The sequence below is a fragment of the Glycine soja genome, chromosome 10 (genome assembly GCF_004193775.1).
Source record: "Glycine soja cultivar W05 chromosome 10, ASM419377v2, whole genome shotgun sequence".
Lineage (NCBI taxonomy): Eukaryota > Viridiplantae > Streptophyta > Magnoliopsida > Fabales > Fabaceae > Glycine > Glycine soja.
Window position 1 is genome coordinate 46,548,956 of NC_041011.1, and position 27,784 is coordinate 46,576,739.

The 27,784-nt window shown below is 34.5% G+C and overlaps 3 protein-coding genes and 1 pseudogene across 6 annotated transcripts; 2 read left to right on the top strand and 2 right to left on the bottom strand.

The window, feature by feature from the left end:
• Positions 1 to 2,178: 2,178 nt before the first annotated feature.
• LOC114369538 (protein-tyrosine-phosphatase PTP1-like) lies at positions 2,179 to 6,785 on the bottom strand. The gene is made up of 9 exons (XM_028326766.1): positions 6,447 to 6,785; positions 6,257 to 6,353; positions 6,089 to 6,171; positions 5,821 to 5,961; positions 5,597 to 5,731; positions 3,858 to 4,006; positions 3,615 to 3,756; positions 2,676 to 2,754; positions 2,179 to 2,491 (listed from the first exon to the last, which is right to left on the bottom strand). Exons 1-8 carry the CDS (start codon positions 6,639 to 6,641, stop codon positions 2,680 to 2,682), a joined length of 1,017 nt encoding a protein of 338 aa, XP_028182567.1. The 5' UTR covers positions 6,642 to 6,785; the 3' UTR covers positions 2,179 to 2,491; positions 2,676 to 2,679.
• Positions 6,786 to 8,116: 1,331 nt separating this feature from the next.
• Positions 8,117 to 12,124, top strand: LOC114371810 (annotated as a pseudogene).
• A 1,097-nt stretch (positions 12,125 to 13,221) lies between these two features.
• LOC114369214 (multifunctional methyltransferase subunit TRM112 homolog A-like) lies at positions 13,222 to 15,401 on the top strand. Its single transcript, XM_028326411.1, has 2 exons — positions 13,222 to 13,376; positions 14,632 to 15,401. Exon 2 carries the CDS (start codon positions 14,679 to 14,681, stop codon positions 15,045 to 15,047), a length of 369 nt encoding a protein of 122 aa, XP_028182212.1. The 5' UTR covers positions 13,222 to 13,376; positions 14,632 to 14,678; the 3' UTR covers positions 15,048 to 15,401.
• A 1,945-nt stretch (positions 15,402 to 17,346) lies between these two features.
• On the bottom strand, positions 17,347 to 27,684 carry LOC114372307 (putative 1-phosphatidylinositol-3-phosphate 5-kinase FAB1D). Of its 4 annotated transcripts, none has more exons than XM_028329800.1 (13): positions 27,420 to 27,684; positions 25,821 to 26,120; positions 25,680 to 25,713; positions 24,951 to 25,595; positions 24,326 to 24,470; positions 23,913 to 24,254; positions 22,081 to 22,926; positions 21,521 to 21,837; positions 21,005 to 21,131; positions 20,720 to 20,857; positions 18,814 to 20,214; positions 18,338 to 18,607; positions 17,347 to 17,950 (listed from the first exon to the last, which is right to left on the bottom strand). In XM_028329800.1, the coding sequence occupies exons 2-13, from the start codon at positions 26,059 to 26,061 to the stop codon at positions 17,636 to 17,638; spliced, it is 4,821 nt and encodes a 1,606-aa protein (XP_028185601.1). In that variant the 5' UTR covers positions 26,062 to 26,120; positions 27,420 to 27,684; the 3' UTR covers positions 17,347 to 17,635. The 4 variants fall into 4 exon arrangements, with proteins under 4 accessions (XP_028185601.1, XP_028185602.1, XP_028185603.1 ...); XM_028329801.1 differs by having other exon boundaries at positions 27,415 to 27,684; XM_028329802.1 differs by lacking the exon at positions 25,680 to 25,713.
• Positions 27,685 to 27,784: the final 100 nt, after the last annotated feature.

The window sequence follows — 27,784 nt, forward strand, 5'->3', positions numbered from 1 at the left end:
GCAGTGTTTCACCTGATCCGCAGTCAAGGAAATTGGGGAAAGATCATCGAGCCAGAAATTCAATTTATGGAGAGAAAATATAGAGGATGAAGCTGTTGTTGTATTGGTGACCATTGCAGAGAGACGAGGTTCCTCAATTCATGAGTTGAACAATGTACTTGTATTCTCAGTTCAAGATGTTGCCTTCCCATGTGCTAACAACCATAGTTTATTACTTCAATAAGACTTTTAATTTTTATATGCATAACCACTACCATTAGTCAATTAAAAATTACTATAATTATAATTTTTTAAGTAGTTTTAAATTTCTATACAATCTAATGAATAGGTCTCAACTCTCGAGTTCAAAATATGCACTTGCAATGAATACTCAGAATCTAGTTGTTAGAAAATAAATAATATTAGTATAATTAGATAACAGTTGTAAGAAAATCTTTACATGTCGATGTATTTAAATCAAATTAATTAATATATCACCTTTGGGCTTTCCATGTGTTAATCGCTGGGCCTAATCAAGATGCTTCTGCTTTCCATGTGTTAATCACTGAGTTTAATCATGAAGCTTCTTGCATTTGAGTCCATATATAATAAAAGGCTTAAATATTTTTTTATTCTTAATATATATTTAAATTTTGTGTTTGATTTTCAATATTTTTTTTTCATTTTTACTCTTTGGCATATGAAAGGTCTTGTTTATTACCCCTGTCATTAAGATTTTTCCGTTGATTGATGATATGGCAGTTAATTTTTTTAAAATACGATTTGTTACAATTTTAAAACAGTGAATATTCTTTTTGAAATTAAAATTACAATTTATGGTAACTAAAACCCATCAAAATCAATTCATTTTGAAATTACAATTTTCAAACACCACTACCTCCACTATTCATCATCAAGCAATACTACCAACCAACATCCATGCTGGCATCATCACCATCAACGATCACCACCGCCGTTGCACCACTGCATCACCCCTTAACCACTGGATCTAGTCACACACCAACCTTGCCACCCTCCTCCAACGTTGCATGCTGCCTCCACCTCCAAATCTGATTGCACGCAACTTTTCTCGACCAAACACTTTTTCTCGCATGTAGACCCCTACAAGCATTGTCGCACACCGATTGTGCCATCAACAACGTCGCCATGACCCCTACCAGCATTGTCGGACACCACCTACGCCCAACCTTGATGTTGTTGCGCCGCTTGCACCATCTCAACGGCACCACATGCAACACACCATTGTGGCTCTAATGGTGAGATCAAGAAGCAGTGCAACTTTGTTAATTAAGTAATTAATTAATTAGCAACAACAACCTTTTTTTAATTCGAGATTTGTTTTGAAAGATGAAGGTTGAAGGAGAAAAAGGTGTGTGAAGCGCTAGTGCGATAACTTCAAAAGAGGGCCCTCAATATTTTATTTATTTTTACTTTAATTGATTATGACAATTATTAATTGTCATAAAATTTAATTTTAATTTTAAAATAAATCCTGACCATTTCCGAGCAATCGCGCTATCAAATATTTATGAGACACATCATCATAAACACCTAAAACAAAACTTTTCAAATATAAAAAAACATTAGAATAATTTTTTTATTAGAAAAAAAATACAAAATTTAAATATATATTAAAGATTAAAAACATATTTAATCCATAATAAACTGTAACAAAATTTGACATTCATGTTTGATCATTAAGGATATAGTTACAGACGAGAAAAATAAATATTAAGAGAAAAAATATAAAAAATGATTCATTCCTTTTTGTTTGGTAGATGGAGAGCGAGAGAAGAAAAAAAATACAGTACTTAAAAAAAACTAATACTCATAGAGATAACTCAGGCGAGGTTCCCAGCAATCCAAAATTCCCCTAGTACATAGAGTTAACAAGTACACCTAGTACTCCAAGGTGCATTTTGGAGTAAATATCTTAACTAAGCGTTTATTAAACAAGTATTTATCGTATAGGTATTTATGTATAAGTTATTTATAGAATCAAAATCAAAATATGATTAAATTATTTTTGTACAAGTTATAAAATATTTTCATAAGATATTTTCAAAAGCTTATAAGACAAATCCAAATATGCTGTAAATTAGTTCTGCCAAAAAAGCATCCTAATTAGTTATGCCAAATGAAAGAGGGAGGTGGGGCCGTGGAGGGTGAGGGGAGGGGTTTAGAAAATGAAAAATAGCAATAGGAGGGACAATGCATTATTGTAGTCATTATGCCATTCTGTTCCCCAATAGAATTCTAACAATATAATCAAAAGGATGTTAATATTTGTCAGCTTTCCCTGCCTGCAATTATACAAAAAAGCATGAGAATAACAGAATTCGGTGAAATTCATAAAATCTCCCAGATGCTAATGTTTCAGACTTCAGCTGCTGGAAAACATGAGCATTGCAGGAACATAAAAACGTTCGAAGAATTGATAGTTAGCTTCAAAATGAGGCAAGCAGCTTCAACATCCTTCCAAGTTCCAGCACTGGATTTACATCAAACAACACAAGACAGCAATTCGTCAAGCTCGCAAAACAATAATTTTGACAAGGATATAATAGAATTAAAGAATACAGAAAACTGACATTCAAATCCTATCCAGTACAAAAGAATTTCAGGAGCTGAACGATTTATAAATTTGAAAAATTACAAAGAAAAGAAGTATGTACCCTTCTACTCCGACTGCTGCTGAGATACAAGGTCTTCCAGTTCATCTATGATAGCGTTATAGCAGAAAATGTACTGATCCTGATAAATTGCATAGTCGCCAAAATGTTTAAATTGCAAGTAGTACAATAATAATAATAATAATTTAGGTTAATGGCTACAAAATTTAGGGACGAAGGCAAGGAATATTAGGATCGGAAGCCAAAACTGTAAACCTCCTAAATGGGATCAATTCCAAGTGTTTGGAATTTGGTAAACTGAGGCCTCCACAACCAAATTTTTACCTTTAAGCAGGTATAAGTCGTTTGTTTGTTTGTTTTTACTTTAAAAAAAAAAAAAAAAAAGAAGAGGAATATGTCTATAAAAATCTTTAGTACGGGGTATTTATCTGATAAGAATTTGAAACAGGTCATGTAATTTCTGATAGGAGGTTATAGAGTAATTTAATTATAATAAATTTCCTAATTCCAATGCCCCCAAGCTCCAACATTTAATTAAAATCTAACCACATAATATTCGAGCTAGGAAGATTGTGCTCAATACAGTCGCAATTCCATTAGATGAGCATGGTTCCTCCACAGTAATAGTGTGGAGACATTCTTACCTAACTATCTAGACTAGTTCCTTGCTGCACATTTCTAAGATTTAAAAGCTTCCTGGCATTATCATTTTTATCTAGTTTCAAAACAGAAGCTACAGGAGCTTCCATTCCGAGTAATAAAATATTCCTTTTTTGTCAACAGAAAGGGATTGATTATTGATAGATTCTCCACTGAAGGAGAACAGTGTTCTTTCAAACTTTAATTTGTATAAACATCCTTCCTTGCCTAACTATCTAGCCTAGTTCCTTAATCCTTGCAACAATATGCCCCTTCTTTACCATCACACAAAATCAGTAAATTCATTAATCATACTTATATTAAATTAGCACATCCTGATACCTGGGTCTGAACCATTCCAATACGCTGGGACCTGAACATAGCTATTGTCTTAGCAATATCTACAGCAGACATATCACCAGCAACTATTCTCTGAATTGTGTTGTGAATTGTGCAGTATGTTCCAGTTCTACCAATACCTGCACTGAGTGAGAGAATTTGTCTCAGAGACATATATACAATGCATGTGATTTATCATCATCACTGCCATGAAGTGAACAACAAAGAATAAGGAATGAGATGAACCTGCAGTGCACCACTATTGGACCAAAGTTTGGTGGTAAATGGTATAATCTTTTCAAAATTTCACGCACAGCAAATGTATCTTTGGGAACTCCATGGTCAGGCCATTCAGGATACTGAATATGCAAAACAGATAATGGCGCATCTTCTACCTGCAACAATATGCAAATATGAACTAGAATGCTATACATCTTGAATCTTAATGATGGAGAGAAACCTAGAGTGCCTTCAAAAATTAAAATGAAAACTCAAGATTTTTTTTTGTAGAAAAATATTTCATCAGGTGGGAAAACAAGAATTTTTGCAATACAAAAAAAACGATACATAGCTTGAGATGAATAATATTGCAGGCTGATATGTATCAATGCAATTGCCCCCATCAGCCCAAACCAGGTTAGAAATTGAAAAATTAGTTTTCATTAATCAATATCCAGTAGGCTTTTGATCCCACACCCAACTTCACTTGGAATGCAGAACATTTAAAAAACAAAAATATGAAAGGGTTATTTTTATCTAATAGAAAAAGAAACTTTATTTGAAAGAAATGGGAGAATATACAACTAAGGAGAGGATAAAACAAATCCAAATTAGGAAACAACTAACAGAAAGAAATTTTATTCATCATACTTATGGTATTTGTCGTTCCTCAAAGTTTAACTCACGTCACCTATTTATGGAAGATTTATATATGCAGAATAACTAGCAACTCAACCAGAAAACTTTGCAAAGCTATGTGTTATTCTTTTATAATTAGAAAGAATCACTTTGAAGGATGTCATTTTTTTTGTGTTGACAAAAGTACCCATCTTCGTTTATTTTAATATATGTGAACTTGTGCACCAAAATAACCCTAAACTTCCAAAAAACAAGAGTAAGAGCCAACTGCTTCTTTTTAAATATAATCTAGCTCTTGAACCACCCCTCTCCGGCAATAACATGAGCACAATACATCATGCATTAAACTTGCATCCTTAAATTTGGAGTGGCCACTCGGCTTCTGGTGTTACAGCAACACTTATGAATAGTTGAGAGATAAATCAAGCATTAAGGAAAGAATTGAGGTTTAGCATTAAAGTCAGGGGTGTGCAAAAAAACGGTTCGGATTGAACCGGATTGTAACCGAACCTAAACCACATTAGTTTTTTTCCGAACTAGTTCAAGAAAAAATTAGTGCACTATTTTATAAAACCAATTTAGTTAACCGAATTATTTTTACAAAACCAATTCAGTTAACCGAACTGATCTTCATTCAAATATTTTTTTTATTTGAAAAAAATAGTTCAAAAACTAGTTCGAAAACCAATTCGTAACTTGGTTTGGCTCTTAAAACTAGTTTAAAATTGGTTAAAAACTAGTTCAATTCATAATCAGTATGTAAAACCAGTTTGGCTTTGAACCAGTTTCTAAATCAGACTATTTGAATATAAAACTGAACCAGTTAAAATAGTTCAAAATCAGTTCGGTGCGGTTTTTTTACTGAACTAGTTTTTGCACACCCCTAATTAAAGTGCAAGATATCTAAGAAAAGTTATGATTTCCTAGGCTTTAGAGTGAGCTCAGAAGTGTTATAGCAACACAATTATAAACAATGGTCAAGAATTAGATAAAATAATAAAGTTTTCAAGAAGGATAGGCCTCTCCCCAAATATCTTCTTCCATCAACAAAAATACTACCCATGGCATGCTAAAGAAAGATATATAACCTAATCACCTCAACCATTACAAGTGGAAAATCATCTGACCTCTCTATGGTTCACCTCCAAATGGCGCAGCACGAGTGAAGTTTCAGTCGTGTTCTCCCATTTACCAATAATAGAAATATTACCAACTTCTCTAGGCCTATCCTCAGCTTGAAAATAATCTCCACATTTTGCCATCTATGGAAAAGAGTAAAAATAATGTAATTAAATAAATAAATAAAAATTCAAAGAGGAAGACAAAACTGACGATTAGGATCGACAAGTACCTTGTAATTATCCACCAATCTAGTAAGCATGATAATTGCAGGGCAGTGATATTGGATGATCATTTCCCAGAAATCCTCGTAAGTATGTTGAAGTGGACCTTGCGTGGCTATAAACTGGGACACGTTTCCAGCTGAGGAGGTCTACATACGTTGAAGAAGCACCAGCAAGACAAAGTAACAATTTATCTTAATCCCCCCAAAGCTTATTCCAAAACAGTAATTTCATTCAGAGCATATCAAATAAAAAAAAACAGAAGTAAAATAGTACCGAGACAAGGCTTGCATTGATATACCCCTGTGCTTCAGGTCTATAATCAGTACTAGATTTGAGAACAACCCTGTTCTTGTCAACTGAAACAATAAATAACGAATTTCATTTTATTTTCCCCAACTAAACCCCGAAAACAACACATGAAGCCCTTGGAAACAAATTTACATGGCAGAACGTCGGTGTATCGGTTTTTCCTCAAATTGACGTCGTCATACGCGACGGTGCATCTTCTCCTCATCTCGCTCGGCGTTATCCTGTTCGCCTGAAACCACAAAAAAACACAACGCAACGCAACGCAACACAGTGAGCTCAATGTTAGTGGTATCATGTCAGAATAATAAATTAGGGTGCGAACCTGCAAGTGTGCAAACTCCTGAGTGATCACGTTAGGAGCGTGGAGCTTCTCCTTCAGAATGTTGAGGGCTTGGGTGCAGTGGTTGACCTGATCCGAAGTGAGGGTGATTCGGGAGGGGTTATCGGGGGAGAAATTGAAATTAAATTTCTCGGGAGATAATGCGGAGGAGGAAGTGGTGGCGGGGTTGCCGGCCATGGTGGATCTCCGGCGGGGACGAGAGCGAGTAGAGACAAGGTTCCCCAGCTCCAGTTGCTGAGTATTCGCACTTCACTGTTGACGATGGATATAGAGTGGAACTTGACGCAATAATTCGTCTTTCCGTTTTTATGTTGCTATATAATAATTGCAGGTTTATTATGGGTGTTAGTGTGTAACTCTTTTGCATGGGAGGACCTGGTCATTACTAGTATTTTTTTAATTAAAATTTGAGTTCTAAATCATTCGCTAAAAAATTATTTGACGGATCCATGTGAAGTATATACTCAAGATGTAAATTAATTCACTAAAAAATTGAAAAAAATAATTATGACTTGAGATTTAATTGTGCGGATAAATGATTGAATATAATTATATATTTTTTATAATTATTATTAGTGCAGTACTGCATATTCTGGCCTTGATAACTGATTTTCACATAATAAAGTTGCAAATAATTTCCGTAAATAATGGCCTGACCCCCAAATGCTTGTCTCCAAAATGGTATCTATAAATTCATGTTCTTTGTCCTTCCAAACAAAATGCAAAGGAAATTGACTGTACCACAACTCCCTTGCTTAAGGACATTTCTTGTTAGCATCCATCCAAGTAAAAAAAAATTGTTTTATGAATAAATGGATTATTAATCACCCTATCAAGAGGATCTGCATCTTCAAAAACCACAGTTTGTTCATTAGGCAAATGAAAGCACAACCTTTCAATCGAAGGTTCTTTGTGATTAATATCAAAACTAAATATTCTTCAAGAAACTTCACAGACAAATATATGCAATTAATCATAGTACATATTAATTTCATTGATGCACTGTGAGTCATTTTTTCCATTTCCAGGACTAAAAAAAACTTGCAGTTGCACGATCATGTCCTTTGCTTACATACTTGAAAAGATACTTAACAAAGTGAGTTTGATTGCACCACTCTACATTTATGTGAGCATTGAACTTCAACAGAAAATGCCTATTGTAAAGAACCACATATCTGTTATATAAAAATGACTCACTCTTTTTAATTGACATACCATTGTCTCGCCTCATACATATATCATATATACAGGTAACCATCTTCATCGATAGAAGTGGAATATCAACAATTTTTTTTTTTGAGCACTTGCCTTTTTGCATCATCAGATATGTAACTACTTGAAACAGTTATGGATCAAGATCTTTGCCAAGAATTTTTGATGAAATGATTATACCTATATCATCTGTATTTAAATATCTTGAATCAGGATACATAAACAAAAGAATATGAGCATGTGATAAACCACGCTTCTAAAAATCAATTGGATAAATTACTAAAAAAATAGAAAGCAATTGATAGATTCATAAGATTTCACTAAAATAGATAGAATAAAAATTATATACGTGATTTAACTTTGCCAAAAACTTCTCCTTTCTTTATCTCCTTAATGAGTTCATCAAGCATAATTTTGAAAAGTTTGCTAACTAAATCAGAATGATCTTGCGGCATAAGGTTAGACTTTGAAGTGGATTTGTGTAAAAAAAAATTAACGAATAGTAAGTTAATTTCCCATCCATAGTCTTAAATGGCCATGGCTTTCCCACATTTCCTCCTTGGAATATCTCAACCTCGATCTTCACAAGGAAACTAATTGGCTTCAACTTGTGACTTTCAGAGCTCCACATGAGTACTTGTCAACTTAAAGATTTGAGCCCGTCTCTTCAATATGCTAATTTTAAAGTACTCAAAAACCTTTATCTTTTTTATGATGAATTTTACTCTGAGTTGCATAAATGGCTATTCAATCTTAGTTGCGGACGGCTCAAATCCCCCCTTACCCCTAAAACCCTCTCATCAAACAGTACAGCGCCGAGTACTGGATCACAGGCGACCTCATCACCCCTCCCCAGCACCGCGCCAATTCCTTTACCAAACGCGTCCTGGACCCGCTTCTCGCCGACGTCGTTTTCGTCCCCTTCTTCGCCACGCTCAGCGCCAACAAAGGCGCCTTCAGAAAGAAGCACGGGAACGACGATTACAAGCGGCAGAGGCAGGTCATGGACGCCGTTAAATCCACCCAAGTCTGGAACCGCTCCGGCGGACGTGACCACGTGTTTGTGCTAACCGGTGCGTTTTGCAAAAACCCTTCTTTTTCTTTTGTGTTGAATTTTTTTTTAGCAAGAGGGGAGCGAACTTGCGACCTTTCCCTTGAATGTGATGTAATGGTGTTTGGGGTTATGTTATGATGTTGTTTGGTCGTTGGCTGAATCTTGTCAGGGGTGTTAAAATTAAAATAAAACTGAAGCGTTGTTTGGCAGACCCGGTGGCGATTTTGGTGGTTGGTCCAGAGGTGGTGGTGGTTCAAACTGTGGCGAGAGTGATGTGGTTCCGCACACGCAAGTTTCTGTGATTAAAGATGTCATTGTGCCGTACATGCATCTGCTGCCCAGATTGGATTTGTCGGAAAACAAGGTCCGGCACCAGCTTCTGTATTTTAAAGGAGCTAAACATAGGCACCGGGTTAGATAGTGTTTATGTTTCATCACTTGTCTAAAGGTTTTAAATTGCAGTTGTTGCGGTAACATATTCTTAAAAAGACTGAAAATGAAGGGTGGTGCTTTGCCTGGAGTTACATCTATTTTTCCATTTCAATTCAAGAGTTCTTATGTGTTTCTATGCCCCTTCAAGACCCCGAATAAATGGACAAATTGCTTTTTTAGGAACACATATTCCTTCCCACAAAAAGGATAATGGTAACCCCGCCATTAACTATTTCAATTTAATAGTAATAAAAATACATGCCCTACCAAGACAGAATTTGTAGTTTGCTATTGCACACAAATGCAGTCGACGTTGTAAGTGGCCAAGTTTGTTAAGTGGTTCTTTTTGTCTGATTTACTTTTTCTTTATGAGATTTTCACATCAACCGGATACATATGTTCTTAGATAAATTTAGCTCTGGAGTGTAGTGATACCATCTTATCAAGGATATGGTTTATTAGAAAAATTGAGATTGAAGACAGTTCCAAACTTGAGCAGATCCGTGTGTCTGCTTTTTGTCAGTTTTTTTCAGGAAAAAAAAAATTGTGTTGGCTTCATGTATTCTAAGGAGTATCATTGCTCAGAAGTTTTTAAGGCGAAATGATCTCTCCTTGCTGTCTCTGATTATAAGACACTCTCGCTCATGTTTTGGACATGCCTTGTGATAACTGATAAGAATTTATTATATTAGTGTCCCTGTCTCCAAGATAGAAGGCATTTATTCAGTTATTTAGTCATTTCTTATGCTAGTTGCACACGAAGTTGATAATGCCTGTGATGTTACTCTCTTCCTGTGTTTTCACAAAAAAAGGGGGATATGCCATTAGAATATTAGATATAGATAATCACTTACAAGATTTTTAGTAAAATGCTTGCTTGTGATAGAAATATGAGGAGCATTCTGGTTTTTACTTTTCATCATATGTGGTTTCCCACATGCATTGGAAGTATTAATCATATCTGCCATTTGGGCAAATATGATTCATAACTATTTAATGACATTTTGATTTACTGAAAAATCTCTTAGTGGGAGGTACATAATTGTTTTCATTGTTCTAAATGTATGGTTTGCTCTTTGAGAACTGTTAGCGTTAACAAGAGTAGGCCCAACATTTCCTACCACATACACAAGACCTTACCTTTTGACACTCCATAGTTATTTATTTTTGCATGAATCAACTGGTTAAAAGCCTATGAGAATTCATTTTGGATGTCTGCTACTGTTTTTTTTTATCAGCAAAAATATAATATATATATTAATTGAGTACCAGTGGTACTGAAAAGTACAAGTTACACCTTCAAGCTGGTTTCAGATCAGACTTTATGTTTGACCTAAACCAGATAATGGATATATAAATATGTATTACATATATTTACTATAGTTTCCTATCCTCAATTTCTTGCAAACCCCTCGCTGAGATTGGATGACCATTGATTATAGTGAATATCAAAACCCTTCTCCAAGTGTCTGAGCCATGTCCATAACAAGAAAATAGCGTCATCCAGAATTTTATTTGCATTAAATGTATCATTGGAAAAAATAATGTTATTTCTTTGCTTCCAAATGGTCCATGTCAGTGCTAGTCACCACCATATCCATCTGTTAGTCTTCATTCCCTCCGGCACTCCAAAAATGTGTTGGAGAAAATGTTGTCTTGGATGCTGCGGGACAGCACCCACCAGGTGCACCCATGACATCGATTCCCACCACACAGGATGTCTGCTACTGTATTAAGTACCAATTTATTAATCTATTAAAAATTGATATGACCTGTGAAATTTACTTAGGGAAAATATGTCTAATTTTTTAATCAATTTTTATTCATTTTGGCAACTGGGGGACTACTTTGAAAGATTTTATTATCATAAAAAGCCTATAGCATAATCTTGGTGATAAATGTTTAACATCCTTGGAGAGTTGGAGTGAATTCTCTGATTGCTTTTTCTCATGATCAAATAAGAAACTAAGCTAATCCACTGTGTTTTATTGTAAATAGAAACTGATAATTCATATTTATACTCATCCAACAGAATATGGTTATACTGGTCTTTCTAATTGTGAAAACCTAACTCAATATAGTTCCATGCTTATCTCATTGACAAAGCTTTCAATTTACAGGGAGGTATAATCAGAGAGAAGTTATGGGATCTATTGGTTAGTGAACCTGGTGTTATAATGGAGGAAGGCTTCCCTAATGCAACTGGGCGAGAGCAATCAATTAAAGGGATGAGAACATCAGAGTTTTGCCTGCATCCAGCTGGGGATACACCCACTTCATGCCGACTTTTTGATGCAATTCAAAGTCTTTGTATACCCGTCATTGTCAGCGACATCATCGAGCTTCCATTTGAAGGTATGGTGGATTATGCAGAATTTTCTGTTTTTCCAGCAGTTAATGATGCCCGGAAACCTAGCTGGCTAGGCAATCATCTTCAAAGCTTTTCCAAAGAGCAGAAAGACAGGTTCCGCCAAAATATGGCTCAGGTACAGCCCATCTTTGTCTATGATAATGGCCATCCAGGTGGTATTGGACCAATACCTGTGGATGGTGCAGTGAATCATATATGGAAGAAAGTTCACCAAAAACTGCCAATGATAAAAGAAGCCATAATTCGAGAGAGAAGAAAACCACCTGGTGCGTCAGTTCCACGGCGTTGTCATTGTACTTGAATTTAAGTAGTTCTATATTTTTCCAGTTTAAAAGGGGCTGAGATATGGGTTAATATCTGGTTCAATTTTGTACCAAAAGGGCTCATTTTCTTCTTTTTTTGGGGTTGAGGGGCGTTTAATCTTTAGATACTGGGATACTTGTGTGTATGGTGTAGAAGTTAGTTTCCATTGACCGTCAGTAATGTGTTACTCGGTATTTCATTTTTGCTTCATTCTTATTGCACTTAATTAGTATGATTCCATGTATGGTGCAGATGTTAGTTTTTAAAGAAATTCTTATTGCACTTGAATTGATATGTTTTCATGTATGGTGTAGAAGTTAGTCTTCAAGATGCAATTGTATATCGGCCAAGGTGTGCTTATCATTGACTATAGGCCTTTCTTTCTCTCACTTGCGCAATCATAATTCATAACAACTCCCCTCTTTCTTTGTCACTACTACTATCACTACCATATATATCATTGTCAAACTCCTTTTAACTCCAACTCTTTACCCTATCATACATTTCCTCACCTACACTTGCCTCCGTCCAAGTTTCCCTTAATGGATCTGGCTTCTCTAAAGGGTCAAGTAACAAATCACAGTCATTAATTAGAAAATAATTATGGATATTACTTTCACATGCATAACAAATCATTGATGTATTGAAATATCAATCATTGATTTTATCATCAACGATTAGGATTGCTTTCTTTACTCATGCTCACTTTAGGATTCAAATTTTGGCAATAATCAACAATTAGGATTCATCACGTTTAATCATTGTAGAAGGAAACACATAAGAACTACACACCACTATACAAGTTTTTCAAAATTATAATTATTATTTAAATATAGGATAAAATATGTTTTTAATTCCTCTAAAATATGTTCAACTGTATTCCCTCTAAAAATTTGTTTTTAGTCACTCTCTAATTTTGAAATGTGTCATGTGTCATGTGTCATTTTTTGTCTAATTTTGATTTTCCAAGTAGTTTAAACATTTTACAGAGACAAGAAGTGTTTTAGATAGAAAATAAAAAATGACTCATGGCATATTTTAGCATATTTTAAAATTAGAAGGATTAAAATCAAATTTTACATATTTTAGAAGGATTAAAAATATATTTTATTTTTGATTTTTTTTAAAAAAAATAATTATTCAATATTTTAATTAGTAATATAATTTAAATTTGTGTCAAAAATATAATTTAAATTTTTATAATAATACATATATTTTTATATCATAAGTTGAATATTATAAAAATTATCATATATAATAATTATATCATTATCATATGCTATCAATGCAAAAAAAAGTATATTTACAGTAAGATAGGATAGCGTAGATCACCAAATCAGCCTTTAATCTTAAATTAAATCTAATTTAAAATAAGAATTCGTATTTTCGTAAACCTTTTAAGAACCTAGACCGCCTCATCACCCAATACCCAGACAGACCATCTCGCCGCCACAGCACACTGCAGCGTTGTGTCTTCGCACTCCGCCGTCAACGTCTTCCGCCACCGTCACATCTCGCCGGAGCGTCGCGTTTCCGTCAGGTACTTCTCTTTCTCTTTCTGTTTCGTCTAGCACGGTGATTCTCTTTATCTCGGTAGGGTTCTGGGCATCAAAATTCAAAGCTTCTTGCTTGAATTAATTAACCAATAAGAGGACAAAAAACCCTAAACTATTAGAGCTTTGGTACATGTCGTGTTCTCCAATTTTTCCGCCTACAAGTCCCTTGTCTTGTAAATTCTGTAATTACATCCTCTGAAGTGTAAAAGGTGCGCGCGTGTGTGTGTGTGTGTGTGTGTGTGTGTGTGTTGTGGCTTCTGCATACGTTGTTTCATCAATTCTGTTTTCTGAAAATCTGTATCATTGACCTGTTGTTTTGAGCACCAACATTCTGTTCGTACACACCTTCTTGAATGGTCTGATGAGGTATGTTCTGTATAGCTACGTGGCCTGTGAAGTGTGAACTCATTGTTTGTACTTGAGTTGGTATCTTTATGGTTTGCTGTTTCAAAGTGGATTATGTTAGGACTTGGTGCATGGAACTATAGTGGCCATATAATTGTGTGTTGGTATTTTAATAGTTCAATTTATCTTTAGAGTGAGAGGAATGTATAGCTAGAATTGAATTGGAATGTGCTTTGGATGTATTTGCTCATTTCTTTTGAATTGCAACGGAAATAAAAGACCAATTGAGCATAAGGAATTGAATTATGTAAAACAATAGTGAACTGTGATGTACAAGTTACTTTGAAAGTGGTCTTGTTCGATGCTGTATGTGAATGTGACCCAGTTTCTCTAGATAATCTAGGTATTTGCAAGCTTTTGTTATGCAAAAAAAAATTAATGGTTCAAGTTATGATGTGGCTATGCCAAAGAGATTCGCATTTTCTTTATGTTAAAATCCATGCTATTTCTGCTAAACAAGTATACTAATTATAAGGTTGTTACAACTTTTTACCAATATGTGATAATGATGGCCAATTAGGTAATACTGGCATAAATTGTAAACCATAGGTTTGGGCATAACGACTTTTAAAAAAAAAAATTAGCATTGGTAGTTGATATTGTAGCTTGGCTTAGTGTTTAGACTTTAAACATGCTGATTTTGTCATTTTCTATTGTACTTTGTTCAAGATTCTTGTCTTGGGTATAATTTAATTCATTTTCATTTTGCCTAGACATGTGATATGTTCAAAAACCATGTAGCAGCCACTAAAACCTGACACAAACTTGATTCATTGGGATTATGTATTGTAGGGATGCTTGATTGTGTTGTTTATTTGTATTTTGAACTTGTAGGGCTAAGTGCCAAGTGTTGCTGCTGATATTGTGACTTGTTGATAAAGATGAGACTTATAACACATAACATGCTGTCATCGAACATAAAGGGTGTGGTGAATGGATTTCCTTTGCGCATTGAAGCAGAGAAAGTGGTGGAAAAGACCATGGAAATGAACAGTGAGTTTCTGGAAAAGATGTTTGAGAAGGTTGATTGGAAGGCTTTTGTTGATGCATCGCGGGCAATGGGATATACTGAACTACCTGAGGAGGCCAACTCTTCCATGCTAGATTCTGATGAATTTCTGAACAGGTTTCACCATGCTCTCTTGGAACTCGACCTTGAAGAAGGTGCCCTTGTTTGCCCTGAGACTGGACGACGTTTTCCAGTCAGCAAGGGCATTCCGAATATGCTTCTTCATGAGGACGAAGTCTGAGTTGTGTTTTTAATCATCACCTTCAACTGTTTAGTGGCACTAGGTTTTTTGACACTATTTAAGAATGCTGGTAATGGAACTGCAATTAAAATTTATAGTTGTGGGTGTCAATTTTACCCTTCTTTTTGTTGACAAATGTTGTATCCTTTGGCCGGGCTATTCTTGGATAGTTTTGCCGAGATCATTCCTCAGCTGACAGAGCATGTGCTGGATTTTATGTGTAGAAGTTAGTTGCCATTGACCGTGAGTTAGTGTGTTACTCGGTTCATTTTCACTTCATTATTTTTGCACTTGAATTGATATGTTTACATGGTTCTGTTGGTATTTTAGTCTGATAACTTTTTCACAGTGAAATATTGGTCGTTAATTTTTATGTTTGAAGAAACAAGGTATTCATGTCTTTCTTGACCCTATTTTTTTTTCAGGTTCCTTCCTTGGAAATGAAAATTCTTGTGGAAATATACTTTTCCTAATATAGCAATAACTTTCGGCGGGAATTTTCTTTTAGCTTGGGCAATGTTTACGCCTGTGAATGACTCTGCATGCAAACTATATTTTGGACGAACATTTGAATTGGGATAATGCCATTTTTTACAATTGTGTGCCACTAAATAAATTGTGTGAAGAGCACTTTCCTTGATATTTTGTTGAAATATTTAAAAATTTATTAAAATAGTTTAAATAAATTTTTATTTTAATTGAGATTAATTGTCACATATTGTGTAAAAAAAAGTTATAAATCAAACGATTAGAATCATCTTCCTTGAAATGACTTTTAAGGTTATCATTATAAAAATCGATAAATTTATTTTACATGATTATGTATGAATGATGTTGTAAAAATGCTATGCACTGTTGGTGTATTAAAATTAAGTTCTTTAAAAGTAAAAAAAATTGCATTTAGTCTTTTATAATTTTAGTTGAATATGGTCAATGTTCCTATATTTCCATATAGATGAATTTAATTCTCAAACTTTAAGAAATATGTAGATTTAGTCTCTTATTTTTTTAAAGTTTGTGAACCAAATCCATCAATATAAACTACAAGAATCTTTCACTTTGACCAAAAATATAAGAATTAAAAAAGATTTTTTTTCTCACAATTTTACACCATCAGAACTTCAAATTCTCAAATCGACAACATTCACCATGCCATTAATAGTTGGTACATAAAATTAATAAATTACATGACAAGTCTCATGATTATCACATCATTGTTTAATGATAATATTTGATGGAAGGAACTAAGACAATAACTAATAATAGTTGAAACAGTAAAAAAAAAAGTTGAAACACTAAGATTAATAAAAAATTTATTAAGGGATCAAAGTGAATTTTTACAAATAATTGAGACACTCAGATTATTTAATGAGAAGACGAGAATAAAAACATAATTTATCAAAAAAAAATGTAATTATCACATTTTATTAATTAATGTCATGCAATCTATGTGATTTTTATGTCATCACTTAAACCATAATACTTGATTACAATAGAATAAAAATGTTAGCAGAATAAACTTAAGACGGGGCATTTTTTATAAGTTTAAGATCAAAAGCATATTTAACAAAAAAAAAAAAATGAATCATCTCTTTTTGCTTTTTTTTTTTTTGGCATTCACTAACAATCACTACTTTTAGGATTCAAAATTCTTCTAATGTAAGTTCTCCATTTAAAAATCGAAAAATTATCAACTAATGATCCTTACTCTATAACAGTCGAAATCATTGTTCTTAGTGCGTCACTCATTTAATCTAATTAGTTTCCTCAGGTTGGATTTGAAACCATCATGTCACATGTCACATGTCACCTAAGAAATCCGTAGTCACTCTCCATGAATCCATTAACTAGTTGGGATGAAACTTGAAAAGAAAAAAAAAATAAAATTCAAAGCGTTGCTTCATTACTTATATGTCCCCTTCGGTTGACTTATATAAACAATTGAACATCACAAGGGAGGAAAATCGAACTGTATCCTTCTTGACTGCTTCAGAATCTCCAGTTCTCCACCCCTCCTTAAATCAAATTTTAAAGGAAAAAATGTTACTCGGCCAAAACGATTTTATACAATATTTTATATAAGTTGGCACACTTATTATGAGTTCCTATTTCCTATCACATTATTCTATGCAATTTAGCATATTTCTTATCAAATTCTAACTTGCACTTTTTGTTTAGCATGTAACACTACTGTTTTGAAAAATATCAATAACAATCTGATTAAGAAAACAATTTAAGCATGTGCTTTTACTCTAGTCTGTAAAGTGGCAAAAAAAAAAAATAGGGGAGGGGTACAAAGGAAAGCTAGCAACTGTACTTTTCAATGATTAAATAAACCTTTACATTTACCTTAGGCTTTACAAAAATTTACTCATCTCATATACTGGGAGAGGATGGACCTGTATGACAGCATCCTTAGAAATTCGCTAAAAATCGCAGAATAGCAGGGGGCTAGGTTTATAATCAATATTGACTGTCTATATACAGTACTGCTAACTACTTGCATAAATTCTCAATTTGTATTTTTTTTTCTTTTGAGAAATTAAATCAAAAAGATTTGGACAGAGAAACCACTTGGCACTCTTGTGCTAGGGCTTTTGCTGAGAAGGGTCATCTTCCCCTGAGCCACAAAGTTTGCAAGGATTGGAGGATTTCTGGGAACACCAGTGATCTGGAACACTCAAAAAATATGTAGACATAAACTTTCTGAACCTCTTTTTGTATTCTTTAGGAGATATTACAGTCGGCAACACATTTTTTGGCACAACAAGTGAAGACTTCATCCATGTCTCAAGATGTTTATCCCATGTATACTGCCTGAGATAATCAATGATCCCACAGACAAGCTCGCTCTTCTGAGAATCTACTCCAACAAGCAAGGAGTAATCCATCACATTGATAGACTGCACATAGAGCAAACAAGGAAATAAACAATAAGATGAGCAGGAAAATAAGTCAAAAACAAGAACAAATTCAAGAAAAATATGAACACTAGGGCAACATCATGTATATTAAAATTTAGAAACAAATACCAGTTATGGTGAGGATTACAAGTGTTTTAGTAATGCAAAATTGGAAAAATGAAGGGAAGGTACAACAATTTCTCATATTTGAAAATATAGTTAAATAAATTGTCAATTTTATTTTCAGCCCCTTCCTTTTATATTATATCCTTCTTTTCCATCCTACCAAGTATATACCCCATCTTTAGCACATAAATTGGTCCAGAGAAATACATTTCAGTGAGAAAAGTTGTGCTTATAGGCATATTGCTTGTAATGCAGACTTACATTCAGAAAAGATGTGTCATTCCAAACAGCACGTTGAAGATAACGCTTTGCTTTAAGACTGACATATAATGGGGACGAGTTCATGTCATTCACAAAGTTCTGATCCAACAGAACATCTCCAGCTCCATCAGCAGCAGAATTGTACCGGGCATAAAGAGCACCTTTAAGATCATACTGGCGAGTAATATTTCTATTGTAGGTAAGATTTTCCATCACCATGAGGGGGTCATATTTAACCTCTTTTCCACTTTTAACGTGTCTTTTAGTAACCTGTATTGAGATTGAAATGCTTAAAATTCTATGAAGCCAGAAAATATAGCAGTGGCTTAAATATATTTTTGGTTCCTGAAAATATAGCATTTTTTTTTTAGTTTCCCTATTAGTAACTATTTTCAGGGAACAACATGTAAGCCTAAAACAGGAGAAAAAGTTGCCCAATGGAAAAGAAAAAGATGCATAACAAACAGCTCACCGACCTGATATATCCCCAAGACTTTTGCAAGACAAGTTTGGCTGCCAGACTCAAATGATTCTCTCATGTGTTTGAAATACAGAGAAGAAAACCCCAAAAATGAATCAAGTTCTGTCTTCTTAATCTCCTTTATGATGAATCTGTCATCAAGTGTTTTTGCAAAATAGGACTTGCTTTTTCCACCTTTGGCATCCCAATTCCTACAGCGGCTTAAAGAAGCAATAAAATCAAGCTCAGATAGGCAACACCAATTTCTAAGTTCACGGAACTGCTTAAAATAATGACATATCACTGAATATTTTTCCCTCCCAAGTGATTTAGCATAACCCATAGCAATCTCTATGCTATGGTTTTCTGTAGCACGAGAGGCTCGTGACTCTTCTGAAGAAGTGCTTCCTGCAGAATGCACAGAATCTGAATCTGAAGAACTTCTTGAAAATGAGTGTGAAGAAGTTAAGGCAGCACCATTGGTCAAGCCATGCAAACATTCTGTTGAGTTTGAAGTTATTCCACTTTCGTTTCTCTCATCCTCATCATCAATTTCTGACACCTCATATGCATCTTTCAATAAGGCCAGTGCACAAGCAATTATGCTTGAGGGTTCACCCTCGAAGTCAGACACAACATGATTGTCAGTCTTGAGAGGGATATGCAACCTTGTACCTTCCTCAGTGATTAATTGATGGGCTGTGGGTATATATTCAGCAATAGAGCTGCTTACAAATTCAAATTTTGGCAATAATCTTTTCTGGAATTCCTTTATGCCTATCTGTCGAATGTCAGCAAATGGCTTCCAGAACCAATCATTTGAATCCAGCATGTTGGAAATTGGTGAATGAAAGGAAGAAATTTTGTTTAATACCTTTAAATCAGCAACCAAATGATTAGTTTGAATATCTGTAGAAACTGGAGAGTTTTCACCTACTTCAAGATGAGTTGGTATAACATCCAGACTCAAATTCAAGTTTTGGTCAGAAGATCTTCTTGATCTCAAATCATCAACAATCGGTATCCTCTCATTCTGTGCGTTAGATGGATCAGCCAGTTCATTGCACTCTAGAAAAGGTCCACTGATAGGAATTTCCTTTATCGGTAGTTCATTTACTTGCACAGATGAGCCAAACATAATTTTTACATTGGCATCCCCATCTTCCATAAAATTACCCATAGACCCAGTTTCTCTACTAGCAATACCTTCCACCTTTGAATAATCATGTTCATGCATAACTTTCTCAGAGACATCAGATTCAAGTCTTAAACCATCAGGTGAGTGTAATGGGTACAAGCGCCGGACCCACACATAGGATTGAAGCAAAAGATCCCACATCAATCGGTTTAAACTGAGAAGTTTGAAGGCAGCCTGGTCTGGATCCCCTTTTTTAGCAACAGCAGTCTTGATGTTTGCCTGTTATCATAACACAAGAAGTCAAAGGAAGAGAACATCAGTAATCGTACTAATCACAATACACAAAGCTTTCATTAAGGGGGAAAACTTGAAATCAAACGAAATGAAAATCTAAAACTAATGTATAACTAGTGACAAATTAAATCTTTCCAGACCATAAATTACACTAAAATTAAATCTTGCATTGGCAATGAAACTTCTGACTAGAGCTATCGTAATATCAAATATTAAATTTTAAAATTTTATTGTATTACTTCTATTAGACTTTATCTCACTTTCATTCCATGTATTATTATCTTAGTTATTTTCATTATTAATAATGCAAAGAGAATCTTTTTAAATAAGTTATGGCATACCATATTAAACAAATGTCCAAATTTGAGGTTATAGGTAGGAAAGAGGGATTTGGGGCTCACAACTTTTAGAAGCACATTCAAATTAGGACTTAAGTTGATTCCTTGTCAAAAAAAAAATGTCTAAATCATTCTCCAAACAGAAAGCTAACCTCGAATTCTTCTTGCTCTTGCTTGAACATCTTCTCAACTTCAGACAAATCTCTAATTGATCCTCCAAGGCCATCAAATTGTATTGTCTTCAAACAGTTTGCAACTTCGGTGAATAATGTTATGCCTTTCATATACACCTTAAACAGGGGGGGAAATAGGTAATTTTAGTGTAGGGAATGTATTAGAATTAAGAACATAACTATGCCCAACTATGTATACAAAATATTTCAGCCAGTACAAATCAAAGAAATATCTATACAAAAATAGCCTAATAGGGAGTATACATTCTGAGTCTCTTTCAAAAGCCACTCTTGTCTTATTGCACCACAGAACTCCAGCTTTCGAGGAGGCATACACACAGAATATGTGGCAACAGAAGAATATCTGAACATTGCAACCATGTGACCTAATCTGCATGATAAGGAAGACAAAAAACCCAGCATCAATGTAGATAACACGCAAGGTTAACATACTGCCAACCCTCCTTATGTTATTAAGCCACAAGTCATAGCGCCTATACAGAGCACAATATAAAAATAAACATACTTGAGCACAGTGAAGTTCATGCCCAAATCTTAAAGTACTTGGGTAGCACTTCAAATTTGTATTAGTACAAAATGAAATCAACTAAATGTTACTAAATAGCCTAATTCATAATCAATAGAATTTAGAAGTCAAGGTAGACATGCTAATAAACACTACATCTGTTTCTTTAAATCAAATATTGAACATGTTGAACAAAAACATAAATAAGTACAGAGCAGATTATACTATAAAAAGGAATATGTAGACCAATTTACCCAAAGAAATAGAGAAAATCCCTATCAAGAGAATGTCCACAACTCAATTTTCTGCTAGAAGAATAGTAAGAAAGGCTGAGCTCCAAAAATTTTCCAAATGATAAACTACGGGCAGTGGTGGATATCAGCACTCTCTTTGTAGAACCAGACTTGCATTTTCGACAACGGCTCCACATCCAAATTTTCCCTTCTGCCTCCCCAGGCAAACTTTTTTCCTGGGGCAAGCATTTAACTTGGATAGTAAGCTGCTTACTGTGATGAGCATAATAATAAAAGTGGGCATCTGGCAATTCTTGACAGGCATCACAAAGTCTTGTCTGTATATAAAACAAAAAACAATCAGTTAGAACATAAACCCAGTCCAACCGCATTTTGCAGAGAAAATACACAAATTCACACACACAAAAATGATATTGCATTTGAAAACTTCATTTCCAACATGCTTGTCAACTGTAAGTATAGATTTATTAAATGAACTTATCTAGAATCACACTCTATCATATGATTACCATTAGTCGACTAAATATAGCAATGAAGGGGGAGAAAAAAGCAATGAAAACCTGATTGAGTAAGTTATCCTCCAGAAATTTTCCAAGTGGAATATCAAAATTCTTGTAGAACATAATATGTGAAAAATGACTTTGCTGGCATACAGTCCCTCTTAAGGCATTCCATCTAGACATCAAGACCAAAATACTCTGAGAATCCAACACTGCATTGATATCCTCTTTACGTTGGAGTTCTTTTCTATTATTTTCATCATATTTACTTATATCCCCATTGGAATCTAAATGCACAGGTGAAGACAGGGATTGTCCACCATTAAGTAACTTCACTTCATTAGAATGACTTTTTGCTTCCATCATGGTATTTTCATCAGCCTCCAGAGAGTTTAAAACAGAAATCGACTCATTAACCTGACCGTCAGGTTTCCTTCCATTGAAGCCAAAGTAAGCTGATAAAGATTGATAAGGAGCAGAAGATGCAAAGGGAAAACTGTCCCCCATAACCTTTTTAAGAGAAGATGAAATAGCTGAGAACCCAGAAAATACGGCTGGATTATATGGTTCACAAGAGAATGGAGAAAACTCCTCTGATCCTAGGTTTAAACCATTGATGTTGTTTTCATGAAGTCCATTGCATATGGGAATATCAGTACTAACTATTCCATTCTCAGCAGAATACTCAAGAGATGGAATGCTTGAATTAGTGGATGCTAAATCACAGGATTTTTTATCAGTTGGCAAGATATCTGCTACACTCACAGCAGGAATGGTAGAGAACATTGCTTTCTGATCAACAAGAAAGGAGGTTTCAAGGATTAAATGATATGCCATGACAACTGCACACCGCATGACACATTTGATCCTCTTCAGTTCATCACTGTGTGTACCTTTCAGTAAAATCTGCAATTGCAGGTAAAGCTTAAGTTAATAACATCCAAAACACTAGATAAAAAAACATTTTCAGGAAGAGAGGCCATAAACTATAATTTCACATTCATATCATGGCAGATGATGGTAGCCAAAATCCATAAACATCATAACTAACAAAGCACAAGGTGGAGAATAAATATCCTGTAGGAGCAGTTTGGAAATAAAGGATTGCAAGCCAATTTTAACTTACTGCTACACTGATAACTATGAAGAAAAAATTGTTTAAAATTTCTTGTATACCAAAGTCAGAGAAAATACTCGTCAGGCATTATACTGATATATGGAAACATCCATTCATTGAAAATGAGAGCATTAGTAGTTTTTAATGTTTAACAACATGCTCCATAGTATACAACAACCATATGATATGCAGTTTATTTTTTGTCATGAATCAACTATCTCAAAAGCTTAAGTTATTAGGTGAAGACACATGAATGGTTTTATATAAATTCTATCTGGTCTTAATATTGGGCCACCCTTAGATGTTCAACCTGCAAAACTTGAGGCTCTAGATGTCCAATCCTGGATGTGAGGCATGTGTTAAGATGTCCAACATTGACTAGGAATATAACTAGAAAACTCATTGAGACTTGAGCTGTTAGGAAAAAATACGTAAATGGTTTTATATTTTTCTAACATTTCCTTTCAAAGTGAAAACCAGCATCAGTATATGTAAAAAGTGCTGTGTCATTATTTAATATATTGTCATATACACTAACACACCTGTAAGTGCAGTATGGTATCCACATCTATATTGATGCTTCATAATCATAGCATGCTAAAGAGACAGAATGCTAAACTATTCAAGCACATGTACTTTCAAATAAATATATGTCAATAAACACATACAAACTTACAGTGTCACAAAAGATGAAGAATCTGTCTAAATAGTTTGGAAGATTAAGAATTAGAATAAATAAGAAACCAGAGTTTCTAAGTTACTGGTAATGGCATACCGTGCAGCCCAAACGTGTAGGACAGCCCTCAATGAACATCAAAGTCTTGATGGGCTTCTTTCCTCCTTCACCAACAGCATCATGTTCCTCCACAAACTTCTCAAAATAGATAAAGTCACAGTGTCTTAGCTTTTGACCGTTCAAATTATCGCATGATAAAATTGGTGAACCAGTACAACATGCAACTCTTTCTAGACGATGAAGCTTCATATCAAGCACAAGTGTCATTCCCTTTGCCAAAATTGACTCTTGTATATCACGAGAAACAGTTTTCTCCACTAATATAACATTTGGATGACACATTTCTATACGATCCATTTTAGATTTCAGATCATCTTTCTCCTATAAACGAAAAAATAATCAGCCAGAGAATGGAATATTAATAAGGACAGAATCCAATCTAATTAGGTAACCTGGTCCATGGAGTCAAATGAGGACAGCCCATTGATAGAATGGCCAAGCACACCGCTGATCAGTAATAATCTTGGATTTTTATACTTAGTAGGCATATGCTTGTGAGCAGCATGTTTTTTGAAGACCAAACCTCTGATCAGTTGACTACAACACAAAATATTTTCTTTAAAATTTGCTATTATGACTCATAAAATTGTATGTTAATTTTTATATGCTCAATTTTCATTTAAATGATTATGAGACAGGCAAGACTCCTATGAGTTCAATATAGTAGGAAAAAAATATCAAAGTAAAACAAGTGAAACATATTGCTAAAGGAAATGTCAAACTGAAAACGTCACAATAATTGAACTCTATATGTCGTTCAATATGGAAAAGAATTTTTGAAAAAAGTTCTTAAATAGCTAAGGGGGGGAAACACCTTAAAAATAACATAATGCAAAATGAATTCTCAAAAGCCTAACCATAGTAACATAATACCATTATGCATTTGAAACAAAAAAAAAAAAAAAAAACTCTTAAATAAATATACCACCATGTCCTTACCAGTTAGTGCAAGTATATACAAACAATAAATAGAAATACCAGAAAGCAAATTCTTAATAACCTATTTCTTTTTTTTACCTTTCGCTGCGGGAACCAGCAGCAATGCACTTCACTTTAACATATCCATCAGGATTCATTGCATTAGCTCCAATGGCACCAGGCTTCAAAAAAGAAGCAGCTTCCCATGATAAAGATGTAACTATGTCCACCCAACTCTTATCACATTGATCAGAAGAGGAAACTCCCACAGATTTAAGAAGCTGACCAACAAGTGCCTTGAATTTCCCATTCATTACTTCTTCCATTGCTCTTTGTTTTTCCTCTTTGAACCTATAGCTCCCACTTAATTCATTCTCAGAACTACTCATAGAGGTAGGCTCACCCCAGTTTGCAATCCCTAGGCCCTGGTCTTCATCGTCGTCATTACAAGTCACACTATTTTCCATATCATCCTGTGGGTTTTCTGGCTCAGGAGGTTCCCAAGTTTGGACATCCAAATCATCAGGAAGAGAATATTCAGCTTCTTCAGCAGCAGAGGATGCAGTAGGTTCTTCAGAAAAATCAGCTTTTACTTCTTGAAAGTTATGTCCTTGTGCAATCTCCACATCTCTCACTGTGTAACCCTCATTGTTGTTATTGTTTTCCATCACTTTTGGTGAACCATTCAACTTATAATCAAGCTCTTCCACAACACCTTCAACTGAACTTTCTTCTTGACTATTCCTAATAGAAGAAACAAAGCAAGTATTTGAGCATAGCTGAGTTAAGCATTATATTCACACCTCTGTTTGGACATAGCTAAAGTACCTATCACATGAGTTCACATCAACTGAAAACTCACCTGAAATATCAGATATTGAAGAAAGACTGGGTTATATAAAGACCATCTTGTGATATAAGACTAATATCATCAACATTATAAAATGAGGACAGGAGGATAGTAATTACTGCAAGTGGAGACACAGCTATCAGTACTTAGCAATGACGTAGTTGGACTGATAAGTGGTGTTGCATAAGGACTTGTACTATGCCATTTCGCATTTGCTCGCTCTAGCTTCTCTCCACAAGATTTGCAAGGCCTAATGGAAACTTTACCATTCAACTTTAGACTACTCTCATTTCCCTGTTTCTTGTTGTCAAAATTTGATTCTGACAAGCCCACACCACAATAACGGCACATACTACACATCCGATCCAACACTGATCCAGAAACTATATTATAAAGAGGCCTGATTTTGATCACTTATTCTGGTACAACAAAAAGTATATGAGTACTAAGTGAGTTTTTCAAAAAAAAATTCTCTTTATTGAACTAATTCATTAAAACTCACCAAAAAGTCAATATAATAATGTTCCTACTCCTTATATAGACCAACTAGAATAAATCAAATCTTCCAAAGAAAAATATATATATAGATGCATAAAATTCAATTTCAGTTCACTTTTCCTTGAGTAAAGTAATAGTTATCAAACACTACATATTCAAATTAAAATGTGTACATAAAACAAAAACTGTAACATGTAAAGAATGAAAAGAAAGAGGAAAAAGCATCATCTAACTAAATAAATATAAGCCGGAATTCACAATAGCACCCTATATCAAACAGATATTCGCTCTTATATAACCATAGAATCAAATGATTGTTTTAAGACCCTAAGTGTTTCATGGAGCATAAAAAGATCATAGAAAATTAGAAATCATTGCTTATGCTAATTACTTTATTTTATGGAAAACATTTTCAGAGAGAGAGAAAGACAGGAAGCCTCTTGGTAAGATATGAGCGTGTTGAAATTCATGGACTACACGAAAATGATAAAGCATTTTAAGAAGTGCACCTAAGGAGAAAAATCAGCCCTATTTATGGATTGATGCAATAAACACAGGAAAGGAAATACAGAACAACTTAGCAGCAAGTTGAATCAAACAAAGCTTGCGGGAAGGAAAGCTCAGTTTCCATCGAGAGAACGAATAAGGAAAATATTGCTAGTCTAACAGTGCAAAAAAGAAAAGAAAAAATCATCCACTTAAGGTGATATGTTGGTGATATTAATTTCCAAACAAAAGCAAACAACCCATACAAGATCAAAAGAATTGGTACCAAAGTAAAAACAACTGGGACGACACAGATTCATTAGCCACACATAAATTAAAACACAAGACAGCACAAAACTCAATCAAGGACTACAATTCCAGATTCATTTGTAAACAGTGCATTGACAAAGCATTGAGAACCCAAAATCTAGAATTGGAAACTTTAAAATGGCAAGCAATGCCAACAGCTAGACACAGCTTTGAAACAGTAGTGAATAAATGAATCAGAGCTCAAAGCAGAAAGAACATTACTATGAAAAAAGGAAACCAAACAAGACTGATCCACAAAAATCAGACAAAGCACTCAATCAAATCTTCTGTTTCCAATCAAATCCTCCATGTTAGACCAAGATTCATCAAGAAAGCTGCCATTTTCCGCTCCCATCAAGGCTTAAAATAAGAGCCCATAATTTGAAATTTAAAAAAAAAAAAATAGAAAGAAATGCACACCTTACCGTCAAAGCAAACCCAAGAACAAATACAAGGATGTGACCCCCAAATGAATCCGAGCTCCTAAAGACACAAAATTGCACTGTTTTCAGAAATAAGCAAAGAATTTGGTGTGAACGAGTCAAAGAAACCGAGCCACATAGGCAAAGTCGCAATCTTTTAGGAGGAAACAGAAGAGGGTAAGCAAGAGAAAGGAGAGATATGAAGAATGGAAGAATTGCTGAATGGAAGAAAAAAAACAAGAGAACTGTGTGAAGAGGAAAAGAAGTAGAAAGAAGAAGAAGAAGAAAAAGAATAAAACACAACGAAGAAAATTTTACCTGTGTGGGACCACTCTATTTGCTTGCCTCCGAAAAATATCAAAAAAAAA

Coding starts and splice junctions, on each gene's coding strand:
- LOC114372307 (XM_028329800.1), bottom strand. CDS start 26,061: ATGTGTAGTATGTGCCGTTATTGTGGTGTGGGCTTGTCAGAATCAAAT. Junction 22,927..23,912: donor CTACACGTTTGGGCTGCACG/GTATGCCATTAC, acceptor CTGCAATTGCAG/ATTTTACTGAAAGGTACACA. Junction 21,132..21,520: donor GATTTTCTCTATTTCTTTGG/GTAAATTGGTCT, acceptor CTTATCATGCAG/ATTAGGTCACATGGTTGCAA.
- LOC114369538 (XM_028326766.1), bottom strand. CDS start 6,641: ATGGCCGGCAACCCCGCCACCACTTCCTCCTCCGCATTATCTCCCGAG. Junction 6,172..6,256: donor ATACACCGACGTTCTGCCAT/GTAAATTTGTTT, acceptor TTATTGTTTCAG/TTGACAAGAACAGGGTTGTT. Junction 4,007..5,596: donor TGGAGGTGAACCATAGAGAG/GTCAGATGATTT, acceptor ATATTGTTGCAG/GTAGAAGATGCGCCATTATC.
- LOC114369214 (XM_028326411.1), top strand. CDS start 14,679: ATGAGACTTATAACACATAACATGCTGTCATCGAACATAAAGGGTGTG.